Raw genomic sequence first — 27,997 nt, 5'->3', positions numbered from 1 at the left:
AGCCAGCAAGATTTTGTACCCAAAATTTCTTTAATGTGACAATGCTATTTGAAATGAAATTTCTAGAACTGAACTGTTATAAGATTTAGAATAAAATTACACTTTACCAAAAACAGCAGATCATAACAAATTCTAAGCAGGACACTATCAGAGTATGTAGAGGTATAGAGGTAAAATCAGTACTGGCTGAGAAGTTTATTAAAAAAAAAAAAAAAAAAAAAAAACCTTTGTAATACTTATAATAGTAATAAGGCACTGCGCTTGACAAAATACATTTTTTCAAATATCAAATACAAATATTTATATTTAATTCAAGTCTCAATCTCATTATAAAATTATTAGAACATAATGCAATTTATGCAAAAAAAAAGTATCAATTTAAAACAATGTGCTTGATCATTTGGCTACAGGATCATTACTTTCATCATTCATTTCATGTGTTCACTGGCACAGTGACTCAGCTGTATGTGCATCCTGGACGAGGAGACGTCACCACTGAACACACCACTGTGATCTGATTGGTCTACCTGCATCTCTTAGGCATTGCCTGACACAGAGTGACTTTACAATGTCCAATGAAATTGCTTGGCTATAAGATGTGACAACTGCAATCAGCTGAGAGAACAGGCAATTACAATCTTCACACTGCTCAGAAAATAAGCTATAATTAAATATCTCTGCTGCAGATTACAGAGGAATAAAAGTGCAACTAATTGCTGGACTCAGAGTTTTGCTCATTTCCTGGAGCTGAAAAGGCTCAGCAAAACATGAAAACTGCATAACTAGACAAAATACAATAAGTGCAAAATAGAGTAGATGAGCAAGTGGCGGCTCGATGGCAATATATGGCAGGAGCTACACCTCAAAACGGTGCTCTCAGATTAGCACCAGCCACCTGGTGTAATGTAAAGCAAAGAATAAAGCTGATCTCAAGTCTGAATAAATAAGCAATATAATCAGTGCAGCTGCACAGTGTACAGACTGGAGGTTACACTAGTCAAGATTTGAGTTGAAGGTCATAAACTGGAAACATTAATGGATTGAGTGCTTGCATCTTCTGACAGATAGAAGTACAATCAATTGCCAAGGCACATATAGAACAAAAAGACATAGGAAAAGAACTGATTAAACAACTAATAAACTTACAAATCAGACATTATAATAAACAGTCTGGTCCATAAATGCAGCCAAGACCCGACTGTTTCACAGGAAATGGCATTTTGAATGACATTATAAAGGACCAACCATGCTTACAAAAACCATGCTTTACACTCAATAATTCCTGTCAGGAACTAGTGTAAGAGAAAATAGTAATTTAAGTGGCATAAGCCTGTGACCAGATGCTCTGCAGGACATTTGTAAGTTTGCTCCAGAAGGCAATCAAGCATATGTTCTTTGTATGTTTTCTTACTGACAAAATTTGCTTAGAAAGAAACCCAAGTAGTGAAACTCCGATATGCACTGACAGGAAGAACAACGCTATACTGTAGGACATTTATGCCGAGATCATGTAGCTAGTTTGAGTCAGAAACATAAAACCGATAGTAAATGAATAATGAAACTTAACAAATCTACACCACATACAACAAGCAACTGAGATTTGCAGTGAGGGGAAATGTTTAGAGTTGATCTAGATACATCAGATTAACAAAATTAATGAAAAAAAAACCTCACACAAGACATTCTGACATTTAAAGCTCAACATGAGGGTGGGATAAAGTTAAGTAGAGCCAGCATTAGGTTTAACGGATAAACCGATGGTGTGTCAAGTGCCTGTGACTGTTTAAGGACTGGCGTCGTTGTCTCTTTGGTGGCAGACGCTCAAGAATGCTGCATATTTTGGACAGCCCCTGACTCCGGATAGTGACATGATAGGGATGATAGATTTCTCCTGGAGTCATGAAAAGCTGCTATATTGGAGCAGATACTCACACTATAGTGACAGGGCTACCTGTTATGGTAATGGAGAAGCTAAAGGAGACATGGTTGACTCCTGACCCTCAGACTCTGTTGAAGGCTGAATCTGAGAATCAAACATTCCTCTTAAAGCTGGAGGGTACAAAAGAGCAAAGAGCATAACATTTAATTAGGTCCTTTACATTTTTTTTTTACAGCAAAAGCTCAAAATTAAAGGTCACATTATTAAAGTTTTAAAAAAGCAATACAACTGGATATATATATGATTTAAAAAAAAAGTATAGCTTTCGGTTTTAAAATGCCAAGTACAATATCCATGTCTGGAAGCACACGCGTCTACCTACTCTTTAGGGTCTTGGCGAGGGTTTCTCTTCGGCTTTCGCACACTTTGTTGAGGAATTCATCCACCTGTTTTAGTGAGAGAGAGTTGTGCAGGGTCTCCAGGGGATATATAGATGGCACCAAGGAGCAGCCTTCAAATCCTGAAGTACACAAAATAGACAACATAAAAAAAATCGATGTAAAAAAGATCATCCTTAATATCTATTGCAAAACATTTACAAAACAGGACATAAGCTACACTATTACAGGCTTGCCAAAAGTCTAGCTCCAAACAGCAAAACTTTAATTACGTGGCAACAAACCAAAACCCTCTGCATCTATCTGCTCTCAAATTACATAATAGCATGGGCAACCTGAGAATTTTACAATCAATCTGCATGTGTTTGTAAACTGATAATACCTCAAATTGAACACCTTGCATCATAAATCACTGAGAGCCTTTAAAGAAACTGAATAACAACCAGGCTCTATACACTGACAAACTGCTGGAGTAAGTAATGCACCAGTTTAACCAAATTGAATGGGTTATAACTCAGAACACTCCTCACAGTGTTTCATCATTATACATAATCTTGTTTGTTTTTATTTTGCTCAGCTCTCACTAGAAGACCACAGGGATTGTTAGATAGTAGCTGCAGCTTTTAAGGAAGAAGTGATGCTCTTGTTTCTGAATAAAACACACATTCTTCACATTAAAGATTGCTTAATTTTAGTACACAGAAGCAAGACACACTAAAAAAGATCTGTCTGGAATGCAATCTAGCATGTGGAAGAATGAGCACCATGGATATATTAAGGACAATTATATATATATTTTTGGCTCTTCATGGCTCATCGATTGCAGATGAGAGTATCCAGTATATTAGAATGCAGAATTCTCGGTTCATTTACACAGAGTGCCAGACGACGGTGAGGTGAGTGGAAAATAAATAAAGAGAACATAAGCTGATACTAAATGAGAAGGAGAAAGGGATTGAGAGGCAAAGAGATTGGTGAAAAGCAATTATGGTTCCGAGAACAAACTGTCCTAACCAAGTACATTTAAAGAGTTTTTACATTATCTATAAGCTTTTTTTTGCACAAGTTGCAAATCAGATATAACAGACTGATCCATTTTATTTATCCAATTTCACTATATGCACAAAATTTTTATTTAAATATCCAATAAAAATGATTTTTGTGGGTCAAATATTTTACAAATAAAAAATATTAATAAATAAAGAAGTCCCTCTCTTAGTTTATATGATTCATTGCCAGGTCAATTCAACTAGAGGTCAAGAGAATCAGAATAAACAAACAATGCAATCAAGTCTAAGTGGGCTGGTTTGACTATTCTCTACATTTTGTGCAGAAATAACCATCAATTGAAGCATCTGTGTAAAAACATCTTCTTCTTGTTGAGAGAGGTCAGATGATAAAATGGCCAGACAGAGCTGCCTGAAAGGGTACAGCAATTCAAAATGTCCAGTCTTTACAAGCATGGCAAGGTGAATAGCATCTCAGTAAGCATCACATGTTTAATTTGCAGTTGGGCTACAACAGCAGCATATCCAATCAACTGGAAAAGGACAGTTGAAGATTAGAAATATGGCACCTGGTTTAATGAATTTATATTTCGGCTGTAATGTGTAGATGGTAATGTTCAGAATATGATGACTCACTCTATGCTGTTGCAGACAATGTATGCCATTTTATAACCACAATATACCACATCGTTTATTTTGTGATTTCTAGTGCCACTAAACAGCATGTTATCTTATGTTACATGACAGGTAATGGAGGATGTATTACAAAAGAAGGTTCACAGTTTGACAGATCTGAGAGAAAATGGGGGGTACCCAGATTTAGTATTGTTTCACCAATTAAATTGGCTGTATGTGTAAAATACATCCATTTTTTACAGTAAGGAATAATTAGGTAAACCCCATGTAAACATCAAAACATAGCATATAGCATATGTGATTTCATGTTCCGCTTTGATACAGTCAAAATCAGATCAGGGATGTTTTCATTGCAAAGAGCCTTGGGTGTGGCATTTGTGCTATCATCATCTTTTGTTTCTGAGACTTGGAGACCAGTAACAACGAAGGAGCTGTAGAAAAAAAGGGGTGGAGGAATGGGTGGAGTGCTGCCCAGAAATCAGTCAGAGGGCTGTGAATGGGAGCCAGCAGGTGAACAAGCAGAAAAAGTAGAAGAGTAGGAGGTGGTGAGTGAGCAAAGGATCAGCTGAGAACCAACTCAGCAATTCAGTGACAGAGGAATGAGACAGGAAAGCAGAAAGAGGGAAAAGGATTATAGAGAAAGTAACATACTGCACAAAAAGAAGTTAGATTGTGACAAAAGGTTTTGCTAAGTAAAAGTGGGGTTTTCCTCCTTATTTCCCTACAAGCAAGATAAACTAATTCTAAAACCAAGTCTTGTCGTTCAGCACACAGCACCTCTCGATTGTCTGACAACTTTTCAGCTCAGTGAGTCAGCAAGCGAGACAAATTACCATCTACAGCCGAGCATTTCCAAACTAAAAGTAGAGACACTGCAGCAGTGCAGCCACTAATTCCCACTTCAAAGATAAAATGAAAGAGGAATCCAGTATACTGTAATTAAAACAACCTAACCCATGATTTTATCTGAGCGGGGCGTTAACATTGATGAGAAGACTGTTCATCTTGTCACTTGTTCAATTCAGTGCACAATTTATATATGGCCTTTAAATCTCTTTTGCATTAGGGGGTGGGGTGACCTGCATATTGCGGCATAACACCGTATTTAAACAATCACACAGGGAACTGGTAGCTCAGTCAAATTAAGACATTGGATTTCTAATTGGAAGGTCATGAATTCACATCCCAGCCTCACCAAGCTCCCACTTGAGCAAGGCCCTTAACCCTCAACTGCTTAGTTGTATAAATAAGTAAGTTGTAATTCATTTTGGATAAGGGCACCTACCAAAAGCCATAAATGTACATGTAAATCAACATTTACATTTACGGCATTTAGCAGACGCCCTTGTCCAGAGCGACGTACAAAAGTGCTTTGAGTTTCTAGCAACATAACACAAGACAACATGTAAAATATTGCAAATGAACTTCACCACTAGACAATTTAAATCTAACAGCAACTACAAAATAATTAACACTAAAGTATAAAGGTATAGACTACTTAATACATGCCAAAAAAGTATGTCGCAGTTAACTCCTTTTCCATGCATGCACCAAAATCAAAAGCTCAACTGTACATTAAAACAAAACAAATATTTGTAACACAACAAAATGTTGGCTTCATTTGCTAATTAACATTAGGAAGCATTTAACAAAATACAATTCTACTTACATCATGTGCATTTTAACATAACTAAACAGAATAACTTTAATTAATCTTTCCTGTATGAACACACTGATGCCTTATGTCTGAACTGAAATGTTAGAGCATTAGGCCATAGCCTGAGATCTGACACACAGCTCAGGACAGATTTATTGCCCTTAGGCAGATTCACTCTTTTTTTTTTTTTAATAAAGCTGCCACATCAAATTGATTGAAATATTGCCTTTAGCTCTTTCCACAAACTCTTTGAATGCACCAGATTCAGTATTCTACCAGCATTCAGTCTCTACTAGTCCAGACCTGACTAGAAACCAAATTATTTTAATGCCAGACAATATAAATGGTAATGACTGAGATGACACGGGCACAGGCTGAACAATACGACAGGTATGATTTTTTTTTTAGTTATTTATTTTTGTTTTGTTTACCCAAATGTCTTCTATTTTGGTCAGTTTCCACCCACTAGCCATGCAGCTCCCTTATCACACAACAGATGCCAACAGGGGAGAGTGAAGGAGAGCATGTGCTTCCTCTAAGACACGTGAACTCACTGCATCTTTTTGAACTGCTTCACATTCTCGGCTACACACACTCTTGTACTCCCTGCATTAGATCTTTCGACTTTTGTCCTCAATGCTAATAATCCAGAAAATTCCAGAGCTAGAGCCTGTAAAAACCACAGATGTACTTTTAATTATGTTCTTTTGTTCCAAAGTTGTAAATAAACAGACAATGTGAGCATTAAAACTTCAATAATTCTTCTTTTTCTGCTGATAATATAAAACATATGTATAGGAAAACATAAGTTTGAGTCAATTATTTTTTTTTTTATCATAATGCATCTGTCATCAAGATACAAAATAGTCTTTCAGGGTTCTGCTGTGTGATTTCTTTCATCAGCTGTGATTTAGCCTGAGGATGTCTGCCACTATGCATGAGGATAGCCAAGCGTCACAGTGCATCTTAGCAAAAACTGTGAAGACAGTTCAATAACCCTTGCCTTCATTATCAGCTTTATTTATAATGTGCAATGAATCACTGCTTTTCCATATCTTGTTATATAATAGCAATAGCTAGTCCAAAATGGAAACTGGAATTAACAGTGATCATTAATTCTGAATCTTATTGATGGAAAGTTTAATGATTTTTCCAAACGGATCAAGAATAAAAGGAATGACACCAAGTTAAGTTGTGCCAAAAGCAAATAAAAATATCATGTGATATAATGCAAGTACAAGACATGCACTTTTACATTAAAAGGAAAGGAAAAAAGGAATGAGAAGAAAAGAAGGAATTAATAATTTAGGAATAAATTAGGACAGAAAATGCGATTCTGAAGGTGGTAAATTTAAATAAAATGGGTGAGAACAATTGTGAGATTAAAAAAAAAAAAAGATTAATGAGGATAAAATACTAGCAGATTATAAACTAGTTGAATGACCCCCAGGGGGCATGCATGTATCTATACACATGGACTGCAAACAGCATTCATACCATTAGTTGGATGCCTGGCATATGACACAGAAAACCTCTTTACAGCCGGCATTGAGAGCAACTCTGAGGAAATAAAAGAAGCACCGTCACTCCGTTGCATTTGGAAAATGCAATAAACCAGAGCTAACCGAATTATCTGACCCCCAAACCCTCTATCCAAAATATAGCCTTACAAAATACATATAAGGTTACATAAAACATTTAATATAAACAGTACCCTCACAACTCAGTACCATGGAGCAGCATGACAAGGCACTATTTTGGGCAAAATGTTTGTGGTCTAATGTACTGCAGACCTCAGGCATAATCATACACTGACACCCTGTGGACAAAATTACTTTTATACAGGTTGAGGCAATCTGCTTCCAATAGGAGTCAATTCAGTCCCAAGATAATAACCATGCAGATGGCTCTCAATATATGGATGATAAGCGGAAAAGACTAGGGCGTGCCTATGAAGCAGTTGATTCAGGTGCATTTGTAGATCGAGGTTGGCGAAATTATAAAAATATGACAACATTTTAAGACAATCTTGCATATATATATATATATATATATATATATATATATATATATATATATATAGAGAGAGAGAGAGAGAGAGAGAGAGAGAGAGAGAGAGAGAGAGAGAGAGAGAGAGAGAGACCTATATTAATTTATTTTTAGACATAATAAGTGTATTCAAATGTGAATCAATTTTTTTAACATTTTATTAAATTCATATTATGTCCAACAATAAATTAAAAGTGAAACACAATTATTACTTACTAAGAGACCAAAAAGAATCACAGCTAAAGTGCTAAAGGTCAAATTGTGCATGGAGGGAGATAAATATTGAACTTTACACTTGCAAAGCAGCTTGGTCTATACACCAGCAAGACAGGTGTTTAATAAAGTGGCCAGAAAAGCCAATGTGCTTGATAGAGGAGATCCAGTAAAAGAATTACTAACATGCTAGTTTAACTACTGCACATAAATTTTGCATTTACTAGCATTTTAAAGGGAAAAAGGTCTACCATGTGATCAGTGGTGCTCTATTGATGCCCTAAACTGCACTGAGTGACTAAGAGTCACTAAATAAGATCCATAACTTTCAAATAATCAGCTTTATCTTCAACTGTCAAATTGACTGATTAGGTAACTTGTAGGTGTACATTATAAACTGCCAAATGTCTATGGATGTAAAGCTTTTGAATAACTACTGCCACATATATTCAAATCCTTTCTAGTAAAAAAAAAAAAAAAAAAAATGGATAAGATTGCAAAACAAGCAAAATAGTGCCCTCTGGAGGTGATCAAAAACATCGTTCATCATTGTAATGTAATAAATAAATACAAAAAGGCTTTCAAAAAGAGCACAAATACAAACCAGATCACATGTAGAACTTTTATCATACAAACATGCAAAAATATAAAATAATAAAGAATAGGAATGAGAAATTATTGCAAATAAACTATTCTTATTTGGGTCTATAATGCACACACGCATACATCTACACACGCATTCACACAGTCATTAGGTTCACATGCAAATACTTGTGGTGCTGGTTAAAATCTGAAATGCTATGCACCAGCTTGATGCTTAAGTGTCAGCATTTAGCATTGAATCAACAGGGAAGTGAGGTCAATGTCAGCTGAAGTAAAAAGTTTCAAGCAGAGACAAGGCTTTAGGACAAAGCTGGAAATAAACAGAAATCGAAATGCCAGCACAGCTTTTAGACAAGTCTGTGCAAAAACAAAGTCTGTATGTGGGAGAGGTGGGTTTCTTAACAATAGAGTAGCACAGAAATGATTGGGAAGCAGGGCCTGCCAAGGCCAATAGAAACGGATCAGGAATATTGCCAAGGAACCGTGTGTATTCTTTTGATCAGCTTGCTTTATTGAAGGCAGAAGCCGAAATTGGACAGAGGACATACCCTCTCTACTGACTCGCCTCTGAGGGGATGTAGCTTTTTTGCGCTGGGTTCGAGCCAGCTCTCGAAGGTTGGGGGCACTGGAGGAGACCCCCCGGAAGGAGGAACTGAAGAGGCCAGTGAACAGGGAGCCTGTGAGGGGGTGGGAAAGACCATGGGGTGGACAGAGAGGGGTATAGGAAGGGAAAGGGTTGATGATGGTTAGTTTTTACTACTGAACATGCAGCATCTCTTCATGATTTAATGGTTTTCATAGCCAGCAATGAGCTCACTGGAGGCATCCAATTATATTAGATTATGTTAGTTTAGTATCTAGTACATTATTTATGCCATAAGCTTTTTCTGTCCTGCACCAAACCTCTGTGTGTCCAGGAGAACACCCAAAAACTCAAAATCTTTACACACAATAGTAACTGTTCAGTGGAAAATATAAGTGTGTTTAAACACTGAGTAATGGAAAACTAACTGGTTTCTGGAAAAGCTGAAGGAAACTCAAAGCACTATGACGTTTGGGACATTCCAAATATTTCCCATGAACTGCTAGTCACAGACAGGCTGTCAAAGTTATTTTTGCCCTTGTGGTAGAGACGGACCAGATGCAACAAAAGCATTGTCACTGACAAAGTCCTGTACAATGAACTTGAGCATTGTTAATTAATTTAATGTAATCTACAACTATATTTAGACAAGAACAGCATGTCTCCATGTTTTAAACATGTCATATCTAGTGTAAATGCAGCAGTACACACCTAACTTTACTGACATGGTTAAACATATAAAGTTCACATCTATTTTGAACTTTATACTGTATATCCACTGGCCTTAATTTGTTTGTTTAATGTTTAACTGTCACAATGTTATATATTTCTGGAAGTATTACTTCTATTACTTTTTCAGCTTTCTTTCTCAGGAATATAAAACATCCACTATTAGCTGTCCATGACATTGTGAACATAGTAGTTATACAGGTTTTAATTGGTTCAGTGGTCTGTAACCAGAGACACTGTTTGCATTGTTTTACTCCAGCTTTCTTCCCCCCCTGACAGGAATAGGACCGGCCAGTATAGCACTCTCTGTGCTGCCAAACAGCTACATTTAGACACACTATAAGTCAAGTATGAGCTGACCTCTTCATGTAAGGGCCTCATAAGTAAGTGTGCAGAAAAAGCTAATGTTTTATTAGTATCCAGAGAACAGAGAGAGCGAGTGAGAGAAATGTGATCTGACGCTGACTCTGCCGATGGAAGGGCATGTGGCAGGTCTGCAAAAAAAACTAACACTTGATACATACCAAGGCCACCAGATTTGACCTCACAGGGAACTTGGCGGGAACACGAAGGAAATAGGCGATAACCTGCACCACGAGAGGAGGTTGTGCTCTCTGAGAGGACCTGCATGCAAAATACACAGACGTACTACATATAAAGATAAAACAGGCAATAATAACTAGTAATGACAGGCATATTTTCTAGTACATTCTACATCTCAATCTTTTTTTCTGAAAATTTTGAGATATGCATTTTTATAATATACAACTACTATCACTGTATTTAATTTAGAGTGTTAATATGAGTATTGCCACATTAAAAGAAAATTAATAGATATATTTAGCTACTACAAATATAGATTTTTATGTTAAATCAGAAACCTTTTGGAATACATCACAAGTTGATATAATGTTGCATTGACATCCTTTATTATGCTTTATTGTTAATAATTTATTTTTTTTTAGTTCCTAGTTCCTTCCCACTAATCTAATCTCTCTGATAATGTGACTACCCTCCTTTCATGCTACTACTCAAAGATGGTGAAGGCAACTGCTGTTCATGCTGTGTCACTGAGTAGTGTAGCATAATCTTTAAAAATTATAACGCTTAAAACGGGTGCCAGCAAATATCCAGGGACCAAATCTAGCACAGTTTATAAGATTACTTGGCCCAGCAATGGTGAGACAATTTTCCTCTTTCAGAAGAATTCATGGCGTCAGATGGTTGACATGCCAGACCTCTAAATTCACTCTGTGCTCAAACTTTTAAAAAGGAACCAGCAGTCCTTCATAAAGCAGCAGACACAAATACTTGCTGTTTATGGTTTGCAAGTATACCATTTGCAAACCATTAGTTGTTAGAATGTGAGGACACCAAGCCTAGAGGCTGTTGGTTATAGAAAATTACCTCCATGGAACCAGCTTTTCGGTTACGAATTAGTGGGGACTTTTTGTGAACATTCAGGTGTTCAGCAAGATTGGCTCGGTCAGGTTCATCCTGTGACAAATCCTCCAGACTGCCCAGGTTTTCCTGCTTCTCCTGGTTCTGCATTAACATCAGACATACCTTGAAGCCTTCTATACTTATTCAAAAAGCTTTTATACTCTTAGGTTATACTTTTAGAGCACGTATATTCACATATGCACACACCTCGGAAGAGGCAGGGCGGAACCCAAAGCCCATTGGTGCGTTCTCCTCATCACGACAACTCTTCACTCCAGGACTGAAGTGCAGCTCTACATGAAAACGTTCCTCTGAAGATGGATCCTGTCCACATACACACAAACACACACAGAGTAAATGGAACACTGGCATTTACAAGCAGAATGTATGTACTAGTGGAAAAGCTTATACCTTATTGTTGTCTTCATACAGCATAATGACAATCTGAGTCATGTAGTTGAGCTCCGTTACAGCACTGAGGTAGTCCATGGCCTGCTTCCACTGCTCGTCTTTCTCCTCCTAAAACCCAACAGCATGAACACGACTTATTTTACAATTGGATGTTACCTGAATAACATCAATGCATATGCATTGTGGGTGTTTGTTTGACTCATACTGACATTAAGAAGGCCTCCGTATCTAAAAATGCTGAGAAGAGAATGGACATGACTCTCGCTGGTGAAATAAAGCCGGGTCCGCACATGCCGACCCGGAGACATCACGCCTCGCGAATACCTGAACCACCAGAAGGAGATAAAAACACAATCTGATCACTCAAAAGTTCACATCAGTAATTAAAAATTATTTTGCAGCAAGTGAAACCATTTAATTTTAAATAATTTTATTTGGCATTGCTAATAAGGAGGTTATTATACAACAAATATAACTATTTTAAATGCTTGATTTGTCGTCGTTTCATTCCTTCCTTTATAAAAACAAACTGCAAAATGTTGCAAATACTATGCAATAAATGTACTACTATGACAATTGTATGTACATTCTATTTACATTTCCTATTATGCATTTTTTTTGTTAGTTGCAGAAATACGTGTCTTCAGAAGAAACATTCAATAGTATAAAAGTTGAATAATCTTTGCTTTTGATAATTACACAAAATGATTAAATATTAGTTTTCACTTATATTAAAGATGATTTCAAGCAATACTTTTTTTTTTTGCACAAACACAAATTCCACTTTGATTCCATCAAACCTTCATGGGTAACACTCAGGTCAAGCCTGCTTCAGTTCTTTCTGCAGCAGTAACCACTAAACCACAAAATCACACTGCCTTAAGGAAATTAATAGTTTCATTGTTGTATAAAAGTTGTATTGTGTATTGTATTATATGGTAATAAGGGCCAGAGGCTCACAGTGGATGAAGCTTGTTGACAGCCTCATCCTCGTGTGTCCTCTGCAGGTCCAGCTGGATTTTCTTTACCAGGGGCAGGCAGTAGGCACTAGCAATATCCAGCTTCTCCATTTTATTTATCCCATACTCCTGAGGTAACAAACAAATATAGGAATCAGGAAAAAATACAGGAGGAAAATACAAGAAACAAACAAATACAAATCTTTTAGCTGACTCCTTCACCTGAGGAATGATGATGTCAGCAAGTGCCCGGGAAAGCCGGAAGAGCTCCAGAGTGTTCTCCAGGCCCAGGGAGCTGTTGTGCTGTGTGTCATACTTCACACAATCGTAGATGTCAGGAATTTTGCTTATATCATAACGCCCATTCTTCATGCGGAAATCTCTTTCCAGTTTGGACCAGCGCTGGAGCATGAGCTCCAAAGTCTCACTGTGGTACAGCTGCAGATCTGATGAGATTAGACAAATTGAACAGTGCATTTAAGGAGATAGACAGTTTATCAGTACGTTCTTAAAATAAGTCGAAAACTGTAGAACGAGAACTAAGCTTTCTATCCAAACGAACTGATGTTAGTGATATACAAAGTAATTTTCTTTGTTCTTGTATATTTGTGCTATTATAAAGAGAATATAACAAGGTAAATTCATGTCCATGTAACAATAGAATTAGTTTACCAATAGACAACTAGCTAATTTATGGATTTATTTAGTTTTCTATGTTTTAAAAGTTTTTAAATATTTTATAAACTGAATTTATATATTTCTGTGTTTTTGTATTCTAAAGAGCCTTATGCCAGTGTCAATTTCTAAAAGTGATTTACAAATAAAATTTTTATTAGCTTTCTGTGTTTTTTACAGGAATAAAAAACGGATACGAAGTAGCCATACCTGCAGACTTCGGGTCCTCTAGCCATTTTCGTATTTGATGTGTGAGGCTCTGAATGAGAGCAAAAACCTGGTCACATGTTTTGACAGGATTTTCTATAATTCTCATGGAGTTGACCAGAGAAGGGCTTTCCGTTGGGGCAAGCTGGAACAAGTGTCAATACGGGGAAGGCAAACACACAAATTAAACATTTTCGACACATATAAATAGGGAGAGACACAGGTTGGTAAAAACATGTTGTACTTTTTGGTAGTCCTCTTCACAGAAATCTTGTTCTTTCTGCATGATCTCATGGAGCCGAGCTTTGACACGCTGCTGACAATCTGTGAGCGAGTCACTGTCGCTGTCCAGCAGGCCATTCATGTTGGCACTCTTAACCATTTGCACCAGAATAGGGGTCAATTCACCCTCCAAAGCCAACAGCCCCTAAAAACATACACTCGATATGTACTGAAGGTAATATATACAGAAGGACAAAAGCACACAAGTAAGTACAAACTGGTACCTTTGCAAAAGCAGCAGCAGTCATCTGTACCCGGCCCTCGTCTGAAGCATAGATCTTGAGATCATGGCGGTAAGTGCTGTGTAAACGCAGTAAGCCACAGCCAGGGAATCCAGCATAGTCACCTGTAAGAAGACATAGTCTTGTACGGTAGCAAAAGAACAAAGAGTACTGAATACATTCACAATCAATTTTTGACTTTTTAGTTTTCCTTGTTGTGGTTGCTAAGTTGATTACATCTGCAAAATAAGACTAATACATGCAAAGCTTGAATTATTAATGAGTGAAAACGTCCTTTTTTAACAATAAATGAGATTAAAAGCATTTTTATTATTTTTACAGGTAGAACAACCAAGGCACACAACAGACGTGTGCTTCACAATGCTTAAGAAGCTACAAGCTTGATACAGCCAGACTAATATCAAGAACTCTGAGCATGTCTTATTCTACATTAACAAATATTCTGCACACAACACAGGCAACACATCGGGCGTTAAATAATAATAAGAGAGGCAGCACAGAAAGCCCAATATCATTCCCACACTTGAAAGCCCATCTTACCACAGTCGGTAGGGGACTCACAACCAATGGACCTGCGGTTATCTAGTTTATAATTCAAGGCAAAAGAAAAGAAAATCAGCGAGTAACACAGTGTTACTCTCTTTCTAACAGCAGACTATGACTAAGCAAGAACATGGGAAACGGTTTGGCCATGGTTAGTTCCTGTTTGCGGCAATAATATCAAATGTTATGAACACTGTGGAAAATATTTTTTTAATGAAAAACCTGTCTTCATGGCACGTCAGGAGATTATAGACATGCCCCCGAACTTTGAGGGAAATGCAATATTGCAAATGCAAATGAATAACAATATAGCAAAAAAGAAAATGTTTTTCGAAGGCTATATAAAATATTAATATACGTCAAATAAAACTTGTTTATTTGTGCCATGGTGCAAACAATGTAGTAAAAAAAACAAACAAAAAAAAAAACCCCAAAGAAGAGCAAGGGGAAATTTTAATGTAAATTTACGAAAACGTCAACAACTTCAAATGCTCAACCATTTTAATGATCATTTTAGTAATTATGACCATCCAAAAAAGATTATATTAAAATTACATTTATAGTTTTTTTTAATGGTTCAAAATGTTTGCTTGTTACATTTATTACTTTATTTAGAATATAATGCTTCATACCATCACGTCTACTAAAAAAAGCAGTTGTGCATGGATTTAAACCTATATCGAATCCAGATGTTAATGACAATACTACTACCCTTACGGTCAGAAATATGTGACATAAATACACTGACTGACAGTATTAGGAATGTAGATGTAGCTCAGTGTTTAAGGCACTGGATTTTGGTTCAAAAGGTCACAAGTTTAAATCCCACCACCACCAAGCTGCCACTGCCCTTGAGCAAGGCACTTAACCCTCCCCTGCTCAGTTGTAAGTCGCTCTGGATAAGGGTGTCTGCCAATTGCTGTGAATGTATTAGTTATATTAAAGGCAGAATAATATAATCATGCAATGTCTAGCCCAATACCCATTTCAGTAATTTTTCTGACAAAATATGTTCTGCTTTTCGACTGACAGTTTTCATTTATGGGAGTTGGCAAAGGGCCATGCTTTATTATTCTCCTTGCTTTGTTTGATTAGTGTGTACTTTGCTACTATGTCAAAGATAACAGAATACTTTATTTATGTCTCAGATAAAGTCATAAAATAATAAAATAAAGGAATGTATCTGTTTTCCTGATTAGTTACTTTGTGTGTATGCGTGCTTGTGTGCGAGTATGCATACGCATGTGTGTACCTTGTCCTCCAGGGTACATGCAGCGGAAAGCTCTCCCCAGCTCCTCAGCCTGCACACGACCTGCTGGAGTCAACTCGCCTCCCCATTTTAGCACCAACAGCAAAGAAGGACCTTCCTTCTGAGAGTCTGCACACACATACACAAAGTGTTTAACATTATAAACACAAATATACACAAATTATTTTATATACACAACTGTTTATCAGAACAACTATCTTAAACCATGTCTTAAGTATAAAAAAAGTTTTCACCTTCTTCCTCACTTGATGCTTTCAGTTGGCCATTGGGCAGGTAGGTCAGTTGCACTTTGCGATTTATCCCAGAAAAATGACCGTACCTTAAAACACAGCACAGGGCAGAACACGGAATGCAAACACCATTGTCATACTGTTACACAAAACACCCACAGGCTACAGCATGTCTTATCATTTGCTAGCAGGTGCTCAATAGCTGTCAGGTTTCCAAAAACATGTGTCAGGTTGACCTTCTCAAAGTGGCTTTGGCCCATGTACTGTATGTCATGCCAGAGTCATTTTGCCCTCTACACCTTAAAGGGATATAAAGGAGCATATATGCAAATTTGATGGCATTTTATTACTACACAGTATGCGTGGTGGCCTGAGAAAACCCCAAACACTGGAAAATATTATTATTCTGTACTATAAATCAGTCTAAAAGATTTTATTTTATTTAATACATTTTACTTTTCCAATTCTGTCAATCTTCAAAACTGAACTTTTACTCAATATAATCTCTTGCACAAGTTGTGCCAGTGTGATTTTTTTTTCAATCCGTTTTCCAGAACATAGTAAGTGCCAGAATTCAGCCACATTTGATTTTCCAGGTCACCACATAAATAGCAATGCTTCACTATTTTGCCTCTTTTCTGTAAAAGAAAGTTCTGATCAGGGCAGTCTGAACTTAAACCACAACTAAGAGCCACATGCCAACAAAAGGAATACAAAATAAAGAGATAGACATCTGATTACCCAACATTAGATTATCAGATGTTAACAACCAAAAATGCTTTAACACTTGGTGGAGTCAGTGTTTAAGAAGAAACCCCAAACTGACATTGAACAAGCTTAAAAGCATTTTACAACAACTGCTCACTGCACAACTGCAGTTTCCTGACTTCAAACCAAGCACCTACTTTAAAAAGTTACAGAAGTACACGTGAACAATGTACAAAGCAGCTTTGGCATTAAAGTGTTAATTACTCAAAGATCCTATGTAATGCATAGCAAGTGGGTTGTTGGAAGTGGGATGAAGAAGCATAAAGGATTAAAGAGGGACTGAGTTCCTTTAGCAGTGGAGTCGGTTATTTAGGACATGCCTGAGGTGACATGCATATGAGGTGTCATAAATTAATAAATGATTCCCATTGCCCTCATTGCGAAGGAATTGTAGCAAATCAGATAACCCTTATTATCTCATCGTTAAAAAAAGTATTCAAGGCTACAGGTTAATAACTATGAACTCATTGGCCTTCATAAGGATGAATGAACGTCTGGAGTGCATACTGATTATCATTCAGACTGGATTCCCTTTGGAGAGAGTGGGCAGAAGAGATGGAGGGAGGGAAAGAGAAGAAAAGAGAGGAATGAATAAGAAACGAAGCTCAGGGGGATATACAGCACAGTGATCTTTTTCTCATAAATCATAAATGACACTTGACAAAACTTAATATTAAATACTGCATGAAGTCGTTTAGCTTGCAACGGTACATATTCAGAGTTTAAGCAGGTTGAGCATATAGAATTAAGCTCACACCGTTTTCCAGACCTCAAACGTAGCTACTGACTTAAACACTATTCAGAAGTTGAACATGATTTGCATAAGCTCCATGGAAACAAAGACATGCCTCAGTTAAACACAATTCTAACCTTGGACTTAAGCCTATTTTTTTCTACAATATTCATTCGACAGAGGAGCATTATACGGTCCTGTGCTACAGTCTGACAGTTTAATGTAATCAAAATATATCACTCTGACATTTAGGCTGCAATACACACAAGTAATTTATAGGATGTCATTTATGGAGAGTATTACCTACATAAATTTGATTAAATATATTAAGTAATAATTAGCCTCTCCATTTAAAGACCAAAAACGCATTTTTTTTTTTTTTTTTTAAATGGAGGTTATAGGAACTGTAGAGAACTGAACTATACCAAACTCACATACACACAAACACTCAACGGTGTGTTATTGAACTGTTACAACCTGAACTCAACAAACTCAATACTCATTTCAATTCATACACATCCATGTCTTCAGCCCCACCCATTTTATTTTATTATCCTATTATACTGTTTACATGCTGTTTTGCACCTCTCGATTGCTGCTCTTGCTGTTTTTGCACAACATTGTGTTTATGCTTACAAATACATTCTTGTTTATAGTTCTATTTTGCACATTGTACTGTATAACATTATACAATAGGTTTACTGGTCAGCGTTATGGTTGAAATGACAAAAGCTTCTTGACTTGATTTGACTTAGAATAGGCAACCTCTTTGAATTAATAATTATGGACACACAAAAAAACTAAAGTGGCAAAATAAATGTATGGTGACCTGAGAAAACCGTTCATATGTTAAGGTAAATTTAAACATTTAATTGTGAATGTGGCACAAAAGCTTTCCACCAACTGAATCAAACTGTGACATTAAGGGTGTGAAGAAATCTAGGGTGACAAGGCAGACAGAGTTTTTACTTTGTTAAACTGGAGATAGCATATTGATATTAAAAATAAAAAACATTTCCACATGAATTGGGTAAAATTTATTTGTGAATTCTTAAGATGAACATGTCAATGGAAGAAAAAGCAATTTGGCTAAATCTGTTTTTGATTGTTTGCCAAAATTCATAAGTGCCAACAATTAATGAAGTTCTCCAGAGGGCCACATGGAAATTACATAATGTTAAAATGTTCCATTTAAAAAAAAGATTCGCTCATAATGTAAAAAAGAACAGCAAAGGTAGAGTGGTGCAATAAGGTGAAAGTAGCCGAGTTGAGAGAAAAAGACAGCGGAAAAGAGATTGACCAGGGAGGGAGTCAGTGGGATCTCTTACTGATTGTGTGCAGCAGCTCAGTGCCGTGTGATAGGTCTTGTACTCACTATAAATATTCATCTCTTAGCCTTAAGAGTTTACTTATGGTGTACTCACATCTCCAGGACAGTCTTAAGCTGTTCCAGTTTGGATTTCTTCTCCTCAATCTCACAGTCGTTGTGCTGCCCCAATTCAGCTAGCAGCTGACGGGCAATGTCCAGCACCTCCTAATGACACAAATCAAAGACGGTTTCAATTACGGATTTGACAATACAATCATGAAGAATAGCCCTTTCACAAGTCAGTTCCAATTCATGAGTAATCGTCATTAAAGTTCAAGGGACCAGATATCTCACACACACCCACACACCAACACATACACACACATTCCAGTACTCATTTGGAAGGGTAATTTTTAGCATAGCCATCCATCTACCTACTACACACAGTAACCTGATCCTAGTATTGAACCAGGGACCCTGGCGCAGCAAGGCTCCACCAAACCACATCATATTGTGACGGATCACAATAGTCACAATTAAATATCCACAGACCATGTCAAGGTGATCTGAAGGATACAGCTCACTGTCTGACTTAAATACGAGGGCTGTTCAAGTCAGTGTTAGTAAATGCATGAAACAGCATGTGGTGATGACGTTTCTTGTGAATGACAAATCTTTCTATGATGAATCTTTCCAGGCAATAGTTAAACGCTGGGATAAGTGTATACAAGTAGCAGTGTAGTATATAAAAAAAAAATAAATGAAATTATTCTTATATTTCAAAATCTCAAAAGTCCCAGTTTGAATTGATTTTCCCTTGTATTTTGACTGTAAACTCAATAGATGGTATATTACACTGTGCAATGTTTAATTTTATAGAATGTGTACATATAAATCTGATGAACATTAAATATTAATTCAACAATAAAGTAATTGGAATGTACTTTATTAATATATACAGTATTTCTGCTTACTTGGGTTGGTTTTCAAAGGTTTTAAGCAAATCTCTTTGTCACTATAAAAATCAAATAGCTTGCAATTTGCATGTAGTATCAGTGATTATCTTGCATTCAGAACAGTTGCAGACTCTTTTTTTACCCACCTGGAGCTGCTTTGGTTTCTTTAGTTTGAGTTTGCCTGTCTTGTAACCGCCATATTTTTCAAAGAGATCAAAGAACCTGGGAGAAAGGCAAAGATGTTACAGTAGGTATGTAACATCATGGCTGACAGCTCCGAAATAAAGTGAGACCTGCAAACAGAACTCACAAAGAGTTTCTAACTTCCATCTTCATCTTCTGTTTGGGTGTGCGATCTCCATGGCGAATCACTGCTATCACACAACGAAGCTCCATCCTGCAAGAGACCAAATGGATGGATATAACAGTTTAACTGTGTGGCATTTATAAATGTTCATGTGTGTTAAAAACATGCTCTATAATGCAACGTAGAATAAGAACTATTTGGGTAACATTTCTGTTATCCTTTAAACATGTTTTTATCATACAGATTAATTATTCAGGTTGAATGAATCTTGCCCTGTTTAGCAGAAAATATATTGCTAAAAGCTAACTACATTACATTTTTGTAGACAAAGGGGGCATTTAGTGTGCTTGGTCTTTTGTAGCTTTGCATTAATTAAAATTTCTAGCCATTTCAAAAACAGGAGAGGACAATTATTGGAAAAATAAATCATGAAATGTCACCATTAAAACGACAATATGTAATATATTTATTTTTTGATTATGTAAATCAGTGGCTACACAAATGCCTGTGGATTGCATGTCATATAGAAACAATGACAATATAAAAATGAGTTCATTAATTTAAACCTTTGATTTGCTACTGTCAGTGCTGCTCTAGCGCTAGGAAAATTAATCAAGTGATTCTTCAGATTCAAGAACTCAAAAGTGTTTAATGAATTAATGCACAAGATAATATGGATAAATGTACTGAAGGGTACACACATGGTTCCTGAGGTAGTAGGGACTATAGGGATGTCTTCTGCTTCCATGGGGATGGACCAGGGGATGTGAAAATGAGGAGCCAGTTCTCGCATCACCATGTTCCTGGGGGAGAGATTTTGGTGTGACACTAATTGATTAAAATTGTGTTTTTAGGGTGACAAAATGTATGACAAAATTTAATATGAAACATGGTTAAAAGTAATATCTGATTGATCTGATTAGATAGATAGATAGACAGACAGACAGACAGACAGACAGACAGACAGACAGACAGACAGACAGACAGACAGACAGACAGATACATAATCTGATTAAAAAAACCTCACCTACCCCAAGACTTTGGCACAGTCATCATAGTATTTCATGGAGTTCTTTACAAAGCTAAATCCATTTACATCGCAAACAAAGGAGTGGCCATTTGCTCGAAGGAGATCAAAACCGCATACGGTTTGCTGTGGCGAGCAGATAGCAGTGTCACTCAACTTCAACTTCAGTGTTACACCTAACTTCAATGGTGGACATGAAATAGCGTCTGTAAACAACAACATACCTTGAATGCCATACACACTTTACGAGCCACAAGTTTCTCCATGGCAGTGAGCATGACTGGGTATCGAATCTCCTTCCCCTCGCTGTCTCTCTCCACTTTCCCGTCCAGAGCAGGGGACTTACGAGCTTCTGCATGGGCATAGTCAGGCCCTACTGTGTACACCTGTTACACCACCAGACACAAAAACACTGTAACAACCTTTTAACCTTCCATATAGTAACACATGCAGCAACAAATATACATAAAATCAGACATACCTTCACATCTGTACCATCTGTTGGCATGAATTCTTCATAAATGTAAGATCCAGTCTTACGAACAGTGCTCTCAGGAGAATAAACACTGCTGCGGCTCCCAATCTACAGCATATAACACAATAAAATACCTCTCTACAGAGAACAAGTAATAGAAACACATACATTCTGAATACTCCTGACATAAAGAAAATAGATAGACAGACGAGGCACCTTTCTAAAGAGCCGCTGGCTGCCTCCCCCGGCTGAAGTTGGATAATAGATGTACACGTTGTGATCCTCTGCAGAGACAGGCTTCTCCACAAAAGGCTTATGAAACATTTCACCGTTTACCTCAACATGGTCTTCTCCTTCTACCAGGCTACATTCTGTCACATACACACATTGTATACTCAAATTATTATAGATTTTTGTTAATACTAGCATACAGAACTGGGTTTGATATAATAGTACACAATGGGCCTGTAGTAGAAAAACTTTATACAAACAGTTAAATAAAGTTAAAATAAAAATGATGTGACAATAAGATAGCACATAGCCAGCCTGGAAACTGCTTAAGATTTAAGTCTGCTACAGTTTAGTCATTTTCCAGATGCACATGAGCAGTACCTTAGCTAAGTGAACAATATTATCAGTGATTTTACTACATTTCTCAAGACTACAGTGAATCGTAAACAGTCTAATTAGCATTGTAGCATGTTAAAGTTATCAATTCTGTATTTATACAGAATTTATATTGATTTTTTTGTAATTTTCAGGTCCTACATTAGATGTTTTTTAGAACTCAGAGTTCATATCTCTTGCTTTTTTTTCTATTTGAAGCAAACAATGAGTCAGAATATATAAAAAGCCCTGCATTGGGCTCTATTTAGGCTTTGAGGAAGCCACATGTATATTCATAGTGTTACATGTGATTATGTATAAGAGAAAACAAAAATGCATTTGAGAGCAGGACAGTGAAGATTTCTTCATGTACTTTGCATTCATTGCATTTACCTTCTGGTCTGTCAGGGTCTCGGTTCAACACAGCAAAGCGTGGCAGATCAATGCCCTCCTCTTTCAGGATGCGATAAACCTCTCTCCTAACAAAACCAGCAATATTCAGAATTAAGAAAGTTATTTTAAAATGTAAGAAAGCACCATTAATTTTTAAATTTAGACAGATCTACCTGTCCTGAATGAAATACTGCATGTTGAGATCATTGATTAGAAGAGGGCTCCTTAATTTGGCATAACTAACTGCCTTGTCCAGCGGAAACCCTTCACACATAAAAAGAGATCAACAATGAATTAAAGTAGGAAAATGTTTACTAGTTAATTAATATTAATAATTGCTATATACTGAAATGTGTTAACTACCTTTGGAGTGAAAGGAGATAAGGCAGTGGCACAAAGGCCACTTTTCTACTGGTTCATTGAGTATGACTTCTTCAGAGAAGATGACCACGGTGATGTACTCGAACTTGCAAAGGCGCTCCATGATTTGAGTCATAGGCTTGGAGTTGGACTTCTTCATCATAGAGCAGATTCCCACCACAATCTGACGCTCTGAAGCCTTTAGTAGTATAGTGGTTGTATATAAAGATCGAGAATATGACAATATAAGACAGAAAAAGAATGTATTTATGATTATGTGCGTTAAAATATAAATATTCTCTCTCTTACACACACACATACACATACACACACACATATACATTATATATATATATATATATATATATATATATATATATATATATATATATATATATATATATATATTTTACATTACAATTCTGTATTTTTTTTTTTAGTTTTAATGTAAAATAATTTAGATGATATATTTTTTACACTAATCACTACATTTTGCTGGATCTTTTTCACATTATCTATTCGATGTAACGTAGAAATTTCTCTAAAATGTATATTATTTTTTGACACCTAGTAGTATACTGTGTACCAATACCCAAAGTTAAATTTTCCCCTGACCACCTCTTAAGAAGAGCAATTATTTGTCATTACCAGATCGTCATCTTCCTCCTCTTCTTCATAAGCTTCTGTAACGTTCTTCATGATTCTATCTTCCAGTTCTCCATGCACATGGTCCTCAAAACCTACTAGGAAACGGGGAATCTCGCAACAGACCTCGTCCTCCTGTATTTCCAACTTTGACATGCCATCTATGTGTCAGTCAAACAATACAAGCTCCATTGTACCATCATGCGCCAGCAATCCCCTTCAGGAATGAGATGTGTAGTCCAAATCTTCAGGGTACAAAAGGGAAACAGTTTCTTCTCAGCATGCGATATCAAAAATGTTCTGCACTGGTTGTTTCATCTCTTTCCATAGCCGAATCTTTCTTGTTCAGTGCTCAAAAAGACTTAAGTAGATTGCAGACAGTGTGCAAAGTGTCATTCTGCAATAAATAAAATTCAAAAGTGAGTCAAAGTGACATCTAGCTTGCACACAACAAAGCAGTTTTAACAGCAAGTCTCTGAGCACAACCTGGCTTCTTTCTGTAGTCATGTGCTGTGTTCAACAGTGTGCTGACGACATTGGAAAAGGCATCACATACAATCTAAGGTATGCACTGACACTTCACTATGCATGGTATCATGTTTCAACATCCATATAGATAGTACATGTTATTATGTAAACACTAGATTGAATCAATACCAAGAAACAGAAAAAACTATTAGCGAAAAAAAACGATAAAACAGGTTTTGTTTTCTTGAAATGAAATTTTCATTTAAACTCAACCTTTGACTGTGCTTGAATATTCGTTAGAATTATAACAGGCCACTCAGTTTTTGTGCCTTTATTCCCTAAGCTATAGAACATTAACTCTGTGTGGGCAGACTGTGTGAGTATACGAGTATGTGAGCAAGTGTTACACCCGGCCTAGAAATAGCTCAAACCCCCTCATGAAACAAACTGGGGGAGGGAAGTAAAAGAGATCAAATGATTTATATGCATCTGATTCCCAAACATAACTTATCACCATGTAGAAGTGTTAACAGGCAATATTAACCTGAGCACTAGCTGTTCTAAGTGAGCTAGTGTCCAGCAGCACTAACAAATTTAAATGTAAATAAACCTGGTCATAAACAAATACAGATGGACTTACAGCAAACCAACATCTCTAAACAAACCAGAGCACCTTCCAAAATCATAAAAAGTGTCAATCAAAACTTACATGTGACTAATTTCCCTTGGGCTCTCCAATAAAGCAACATATTGATGTGATTGTGGGGATGCAGAAAAGACTGGTTAAGGCTGGCTTTTCACAACAAACTCACCACAACCCATTACTTATCTGCATGGGTTCATTACAGAAACTGCTATCTTAAACCACTATTTACATTGGAAAACCAAACTTGATTGTACATGCTCATTTGCAATTATAACTCGCCTTCAATTTTGCCATATCTACTGATATACCAGACTTTATTCAGCTCAATCATATCAAAACCTTTTCACAAAGTGGCCTTTGTACCACTGTATTGAATAATGTTTTTTTAAATAGGTGATGCAATACACACATCATTGGCCTTAGATGGACTCACATGATGAATAACTAGAAAATAGCAAAAAAAGGTAAATAAATGAATTCAAAAGATAGCTTTCTTGTTGTGTACATTCAGAACAGTCCTGCCCTTTCTGAGTTTACCCTGAGCTGACTCTGCCTGGTCAACGTTGCATAATAGCCAAAAGCAAACATCTTAATGTTACTAGGTAGCCATTTATACCTTGGTCAAAACAAACTGTTGTTGTTTTTGTCAGTAATTTTCCAACCTTACATAGACTCAACATTTTTCTAAGGAAAAGTAAGTCCTGTGACAGCATGTAATTGTTCTTTATAAATGAGAAAATCCCAAGCTTTGCCTGCAAGCAGATTAGCAGCCAGTTTAACCACATGCCATAGACTATAGTGCTGCCATCTGTCTTGTGCACAAAGCAACTTGCCAATCTCAGCCAAACACCTTGGCCTTCGAGAACATGTCTCACAAAATACCGCTATTATCATTAGGAAGACTGCCAGTGCATCAACAGCTATGAAATCATACATAGCTACTCCTATAAAACAAGTAGAAAGTAACAACGACAATTGGTAATTAGAAATAACGTTCTCTGGTAGCTATTAAAAGTTGAACAGGCGCTGGATTAACTGTTCATTGACAATGATGGGTTTTGTTTGAAAGTGGTTAGGTAGTTTGCCAGCTAGCCAGACTACTAATGGCAAAGCACAGTTAGTACAAAGTAGTATGATGTAATCAAATAGTGAGACAAATCTATAATAATATAAGTCAGATCAACACTGTACAACTTCCATTGGCTAACACTGGTTATGATCCCTGATTACAGAGTTTCTTGTACTGTTCCATTCAGTACTATTGTGTTTTGCACCAAACACACCACTGTAGCATATGTAAAAAAAAAAAAAAAAAAAAACTTTGCCAACACAAAACATTGTTACTCTGAAGAGTATAGAAAGAGAAAAGAGATCAAGTACTGCTTTGAAATTATAGTACTTGTAGAATCTGCAAAACCACCAAACGTTAATGAGCATAATAAAACACTGTTCTATTTGAGGAAATTTGTGATTTCTACACACCAATGATTCGTATTGTTTACTTCTGGTTTTCCACCAGGTCTTTAGCACTGTGATACTCTCCTACTATACGAGGTCTGATTAAAATATATACTAGCCCATCTTATTAAATGGTAGCTCTAAACTTAATATTACTTACTTGTCAATGTACAGTCAAGGCCTATCGTGAATTAAGAAAAATAAATTACTTTTAAAAAAAGCTTTTTTGAAAGGATATGAAGGAACCCCAACCCTTCATAGCTTCAAATGGCTAGATAATGTTTTTTTTAATAAGGTATAAAAAGAGTTTAGAAAAAGCAGGGCAGTCACAAAAACCCAGTATGAACACAGTAATAGTTTATATAGACCCACAGTAAAGTTTTTACAGCTTCACAGTTCACATGTATGATCAAAAGGTAACCTACTGTACGTTACATTTCTAATTTGAAGGCATTTTTATATATAACTACCCATTATCTTTATCCCCACTCTGCCTGCTCATGTCTGACAAAACTATTAAGACCCCCTTTCTCACTTATAAATACAGTACCTACAATTTTTTGGTAAAACTTTTCGTAAAAAATATCTTTCTAACAAAGATTTGATCTTTTTCTTTCCCTTTGGTAAAATATTCAGTACTTGTGTTATATTTCTATGGCTATTGTGAGACCTTGCCCTTTGTCAACTATATTTTTTCTGCTCACTACAGTGCAGGTAAACTATAACTCAAGGTCCAGACTCCATTATATGAGACAGCATTTCTATGCAAAAGCAGGTTGAACGTGTTTTAATATTTATCTAATATTTTTGTAAATATATAGTGAAATATTTCTAAATCCACAGTTTCCCTTCCTAATAAAGTTGCCTAGAGTGTGCGCTAGAATATAGATTGAAATTTACAAATCGAGTCAGAATTTTCCACACGAGAACGCGTACAGTAAACACACTGGCACTGATGCACGCGCACTGGCACTGATGCACGCGCCCTGGCACTGCTGGTCGGTTCTGTGGCCCGCGCGCATCTAAACGCTACTTTGAAGATGTCCGGACCAATCGCCTCCTCCTACTGAAAAAAGTGCACTTAGATAGGGTGCATGCTTCCTGCATCCTATCTAGTGCACTCTATATTGCCTACGATGCTATTTGACTTTACCTTATAAGTTGAATGAAGTCCAAGGAGGATATAAATCACTTCATTATTATGATAATTTCCCCTAAAGAACATCAAGCCATATTTCCTTTCAATGTGCTTCTTTGTTTGTTTTGTTTTTTTCTTGCATATATAATTAATTTTATGTTTAGGGAAATTAAACACAGCTTCAAGGACGGTTTCAGTCCTACTGATGAAAGAAAGGAAGTTGCTTCATGGAAAATTGTGATAAACATTTCTGTACACTAAACAAACTAAAAATTAACAAAAAGCCACAAAAAAAAAAAAAGGTGAGAAAATGGCTTGCCTACAGAGACAACTTTCTCATCTCTTATTTTAATGACGCAGGGAAGTCAAATCCGCCCACTCCACTTTCTTGTCACATCTCAGTATGATCCATGCAAATCATTTATTTCCCACTGCAAAAGGTTTAAAAGGACATCAATGACCAGAACGAGATGCAGTAAAAAGTTGTAGAGGGTCTAATATACTCACTTGTTGAGAAGGGGGGCTTGCTTTGATGACAGCGACAACTTCCTTGTCTGTTGCCAAATGTAAAGCACACCAAGCAACTTCAGAAAAAAAAATACACCCACACGGTCTGACTCATGACTACAACCAGAAACGCACACTACTCTACTTAAGAGTATGCCAAAACCTAGTAGGACTGTTAAACCAGT

At 36.6% G+C, this 27,997-nt stretch overlaps 1 protein-coding gene across 17 annotated transcripts; it reads right to left on the bottom strand.

The window, feature by feature from the left end:
• Positions 1-11: 11 nt before the first annotated feature.
• On the bottom strand, positions 12-27,997 carry ppip5k1b (diphosphoinositol pentakisphosphate kinase 1b). Of its 17 annotated transcripts, XM_046849336.1 has the most exons (30): positions 27,813-27,996; positions 27,629-27,736; positions 23,599-23,992; positions 22,954-23,149; positions 22,764-22,854; positions 22,591-22,676; positions 21,808-21,962; positions 21,598-21,699; positions 21,341-21,502; positions 21,121-21,242; positions 20,791-20,892; positions 20,093-20,179; positions 19,929-20,004; positions 18,942-19,051; positions 16,020-16,105; positions 15,769-15,894; positions 13,956-14,077; positions 13,694-13,876; positions 13,453-13,594; positions 12,790-13,013; positions 12,569-12,696; positions 11,818-11,941; positions 11,609-11,716; positions 11,405-11,521; positions 11,162-11,299; positions 10,279-10,402; positions 8,991-9,119; positions 7,075-7,137; positions 2,262-2,399; positions 12-2,049 (listed from the first exon to the last, which is right to left on the bottom strand). In XM_046849336.1, the coding sequence occupies exons 3-30, from the start codon at positions 23,749-23,751 to the stop codon at positions 1,955-1,957; spliced, it is 3,489 nt and encodes a 1,162-aa protein (XP_046705292.1). In that variant the 5' UTR covers positions 23,752-23,992; positions 27,629-27,736; positions 27,813-27,996; the 3' UTR covers positions 12-1,954. The 17 variants fall into 17 exon arrangements, with proteins under 17 accessions (XP_046705292.1, XP_046705291.1, XP_046705294.1 ...); XM_046849335.1 differs by lacking the exon at positions 27,629-27,736; XM_046849338.1 differs by lacking the exon at positions 27,629-27,736 and having other exon boundaries at positions 11,818-11,932.

The sequence above is a fragment of the Silurus meridionalis genome, chromosome 5 (genome assembly GCF_014805685.1).
Source record: "Silurus meridionalis isolate SWU-2019-XX chromosome 5, ASM1480568v1, whole genome shotgun sequence".
Lineage (NCBI taxonomy): Eukaryota > Metazoa > Chordata > Actinopteri > Siluriformes > Siluridae > Silurus > Silurus meridionalis.
Note: the sequence above shows the minus strand (reverse complement) of the source record. Positions and strands in the feature narration are given on the sequence as shown.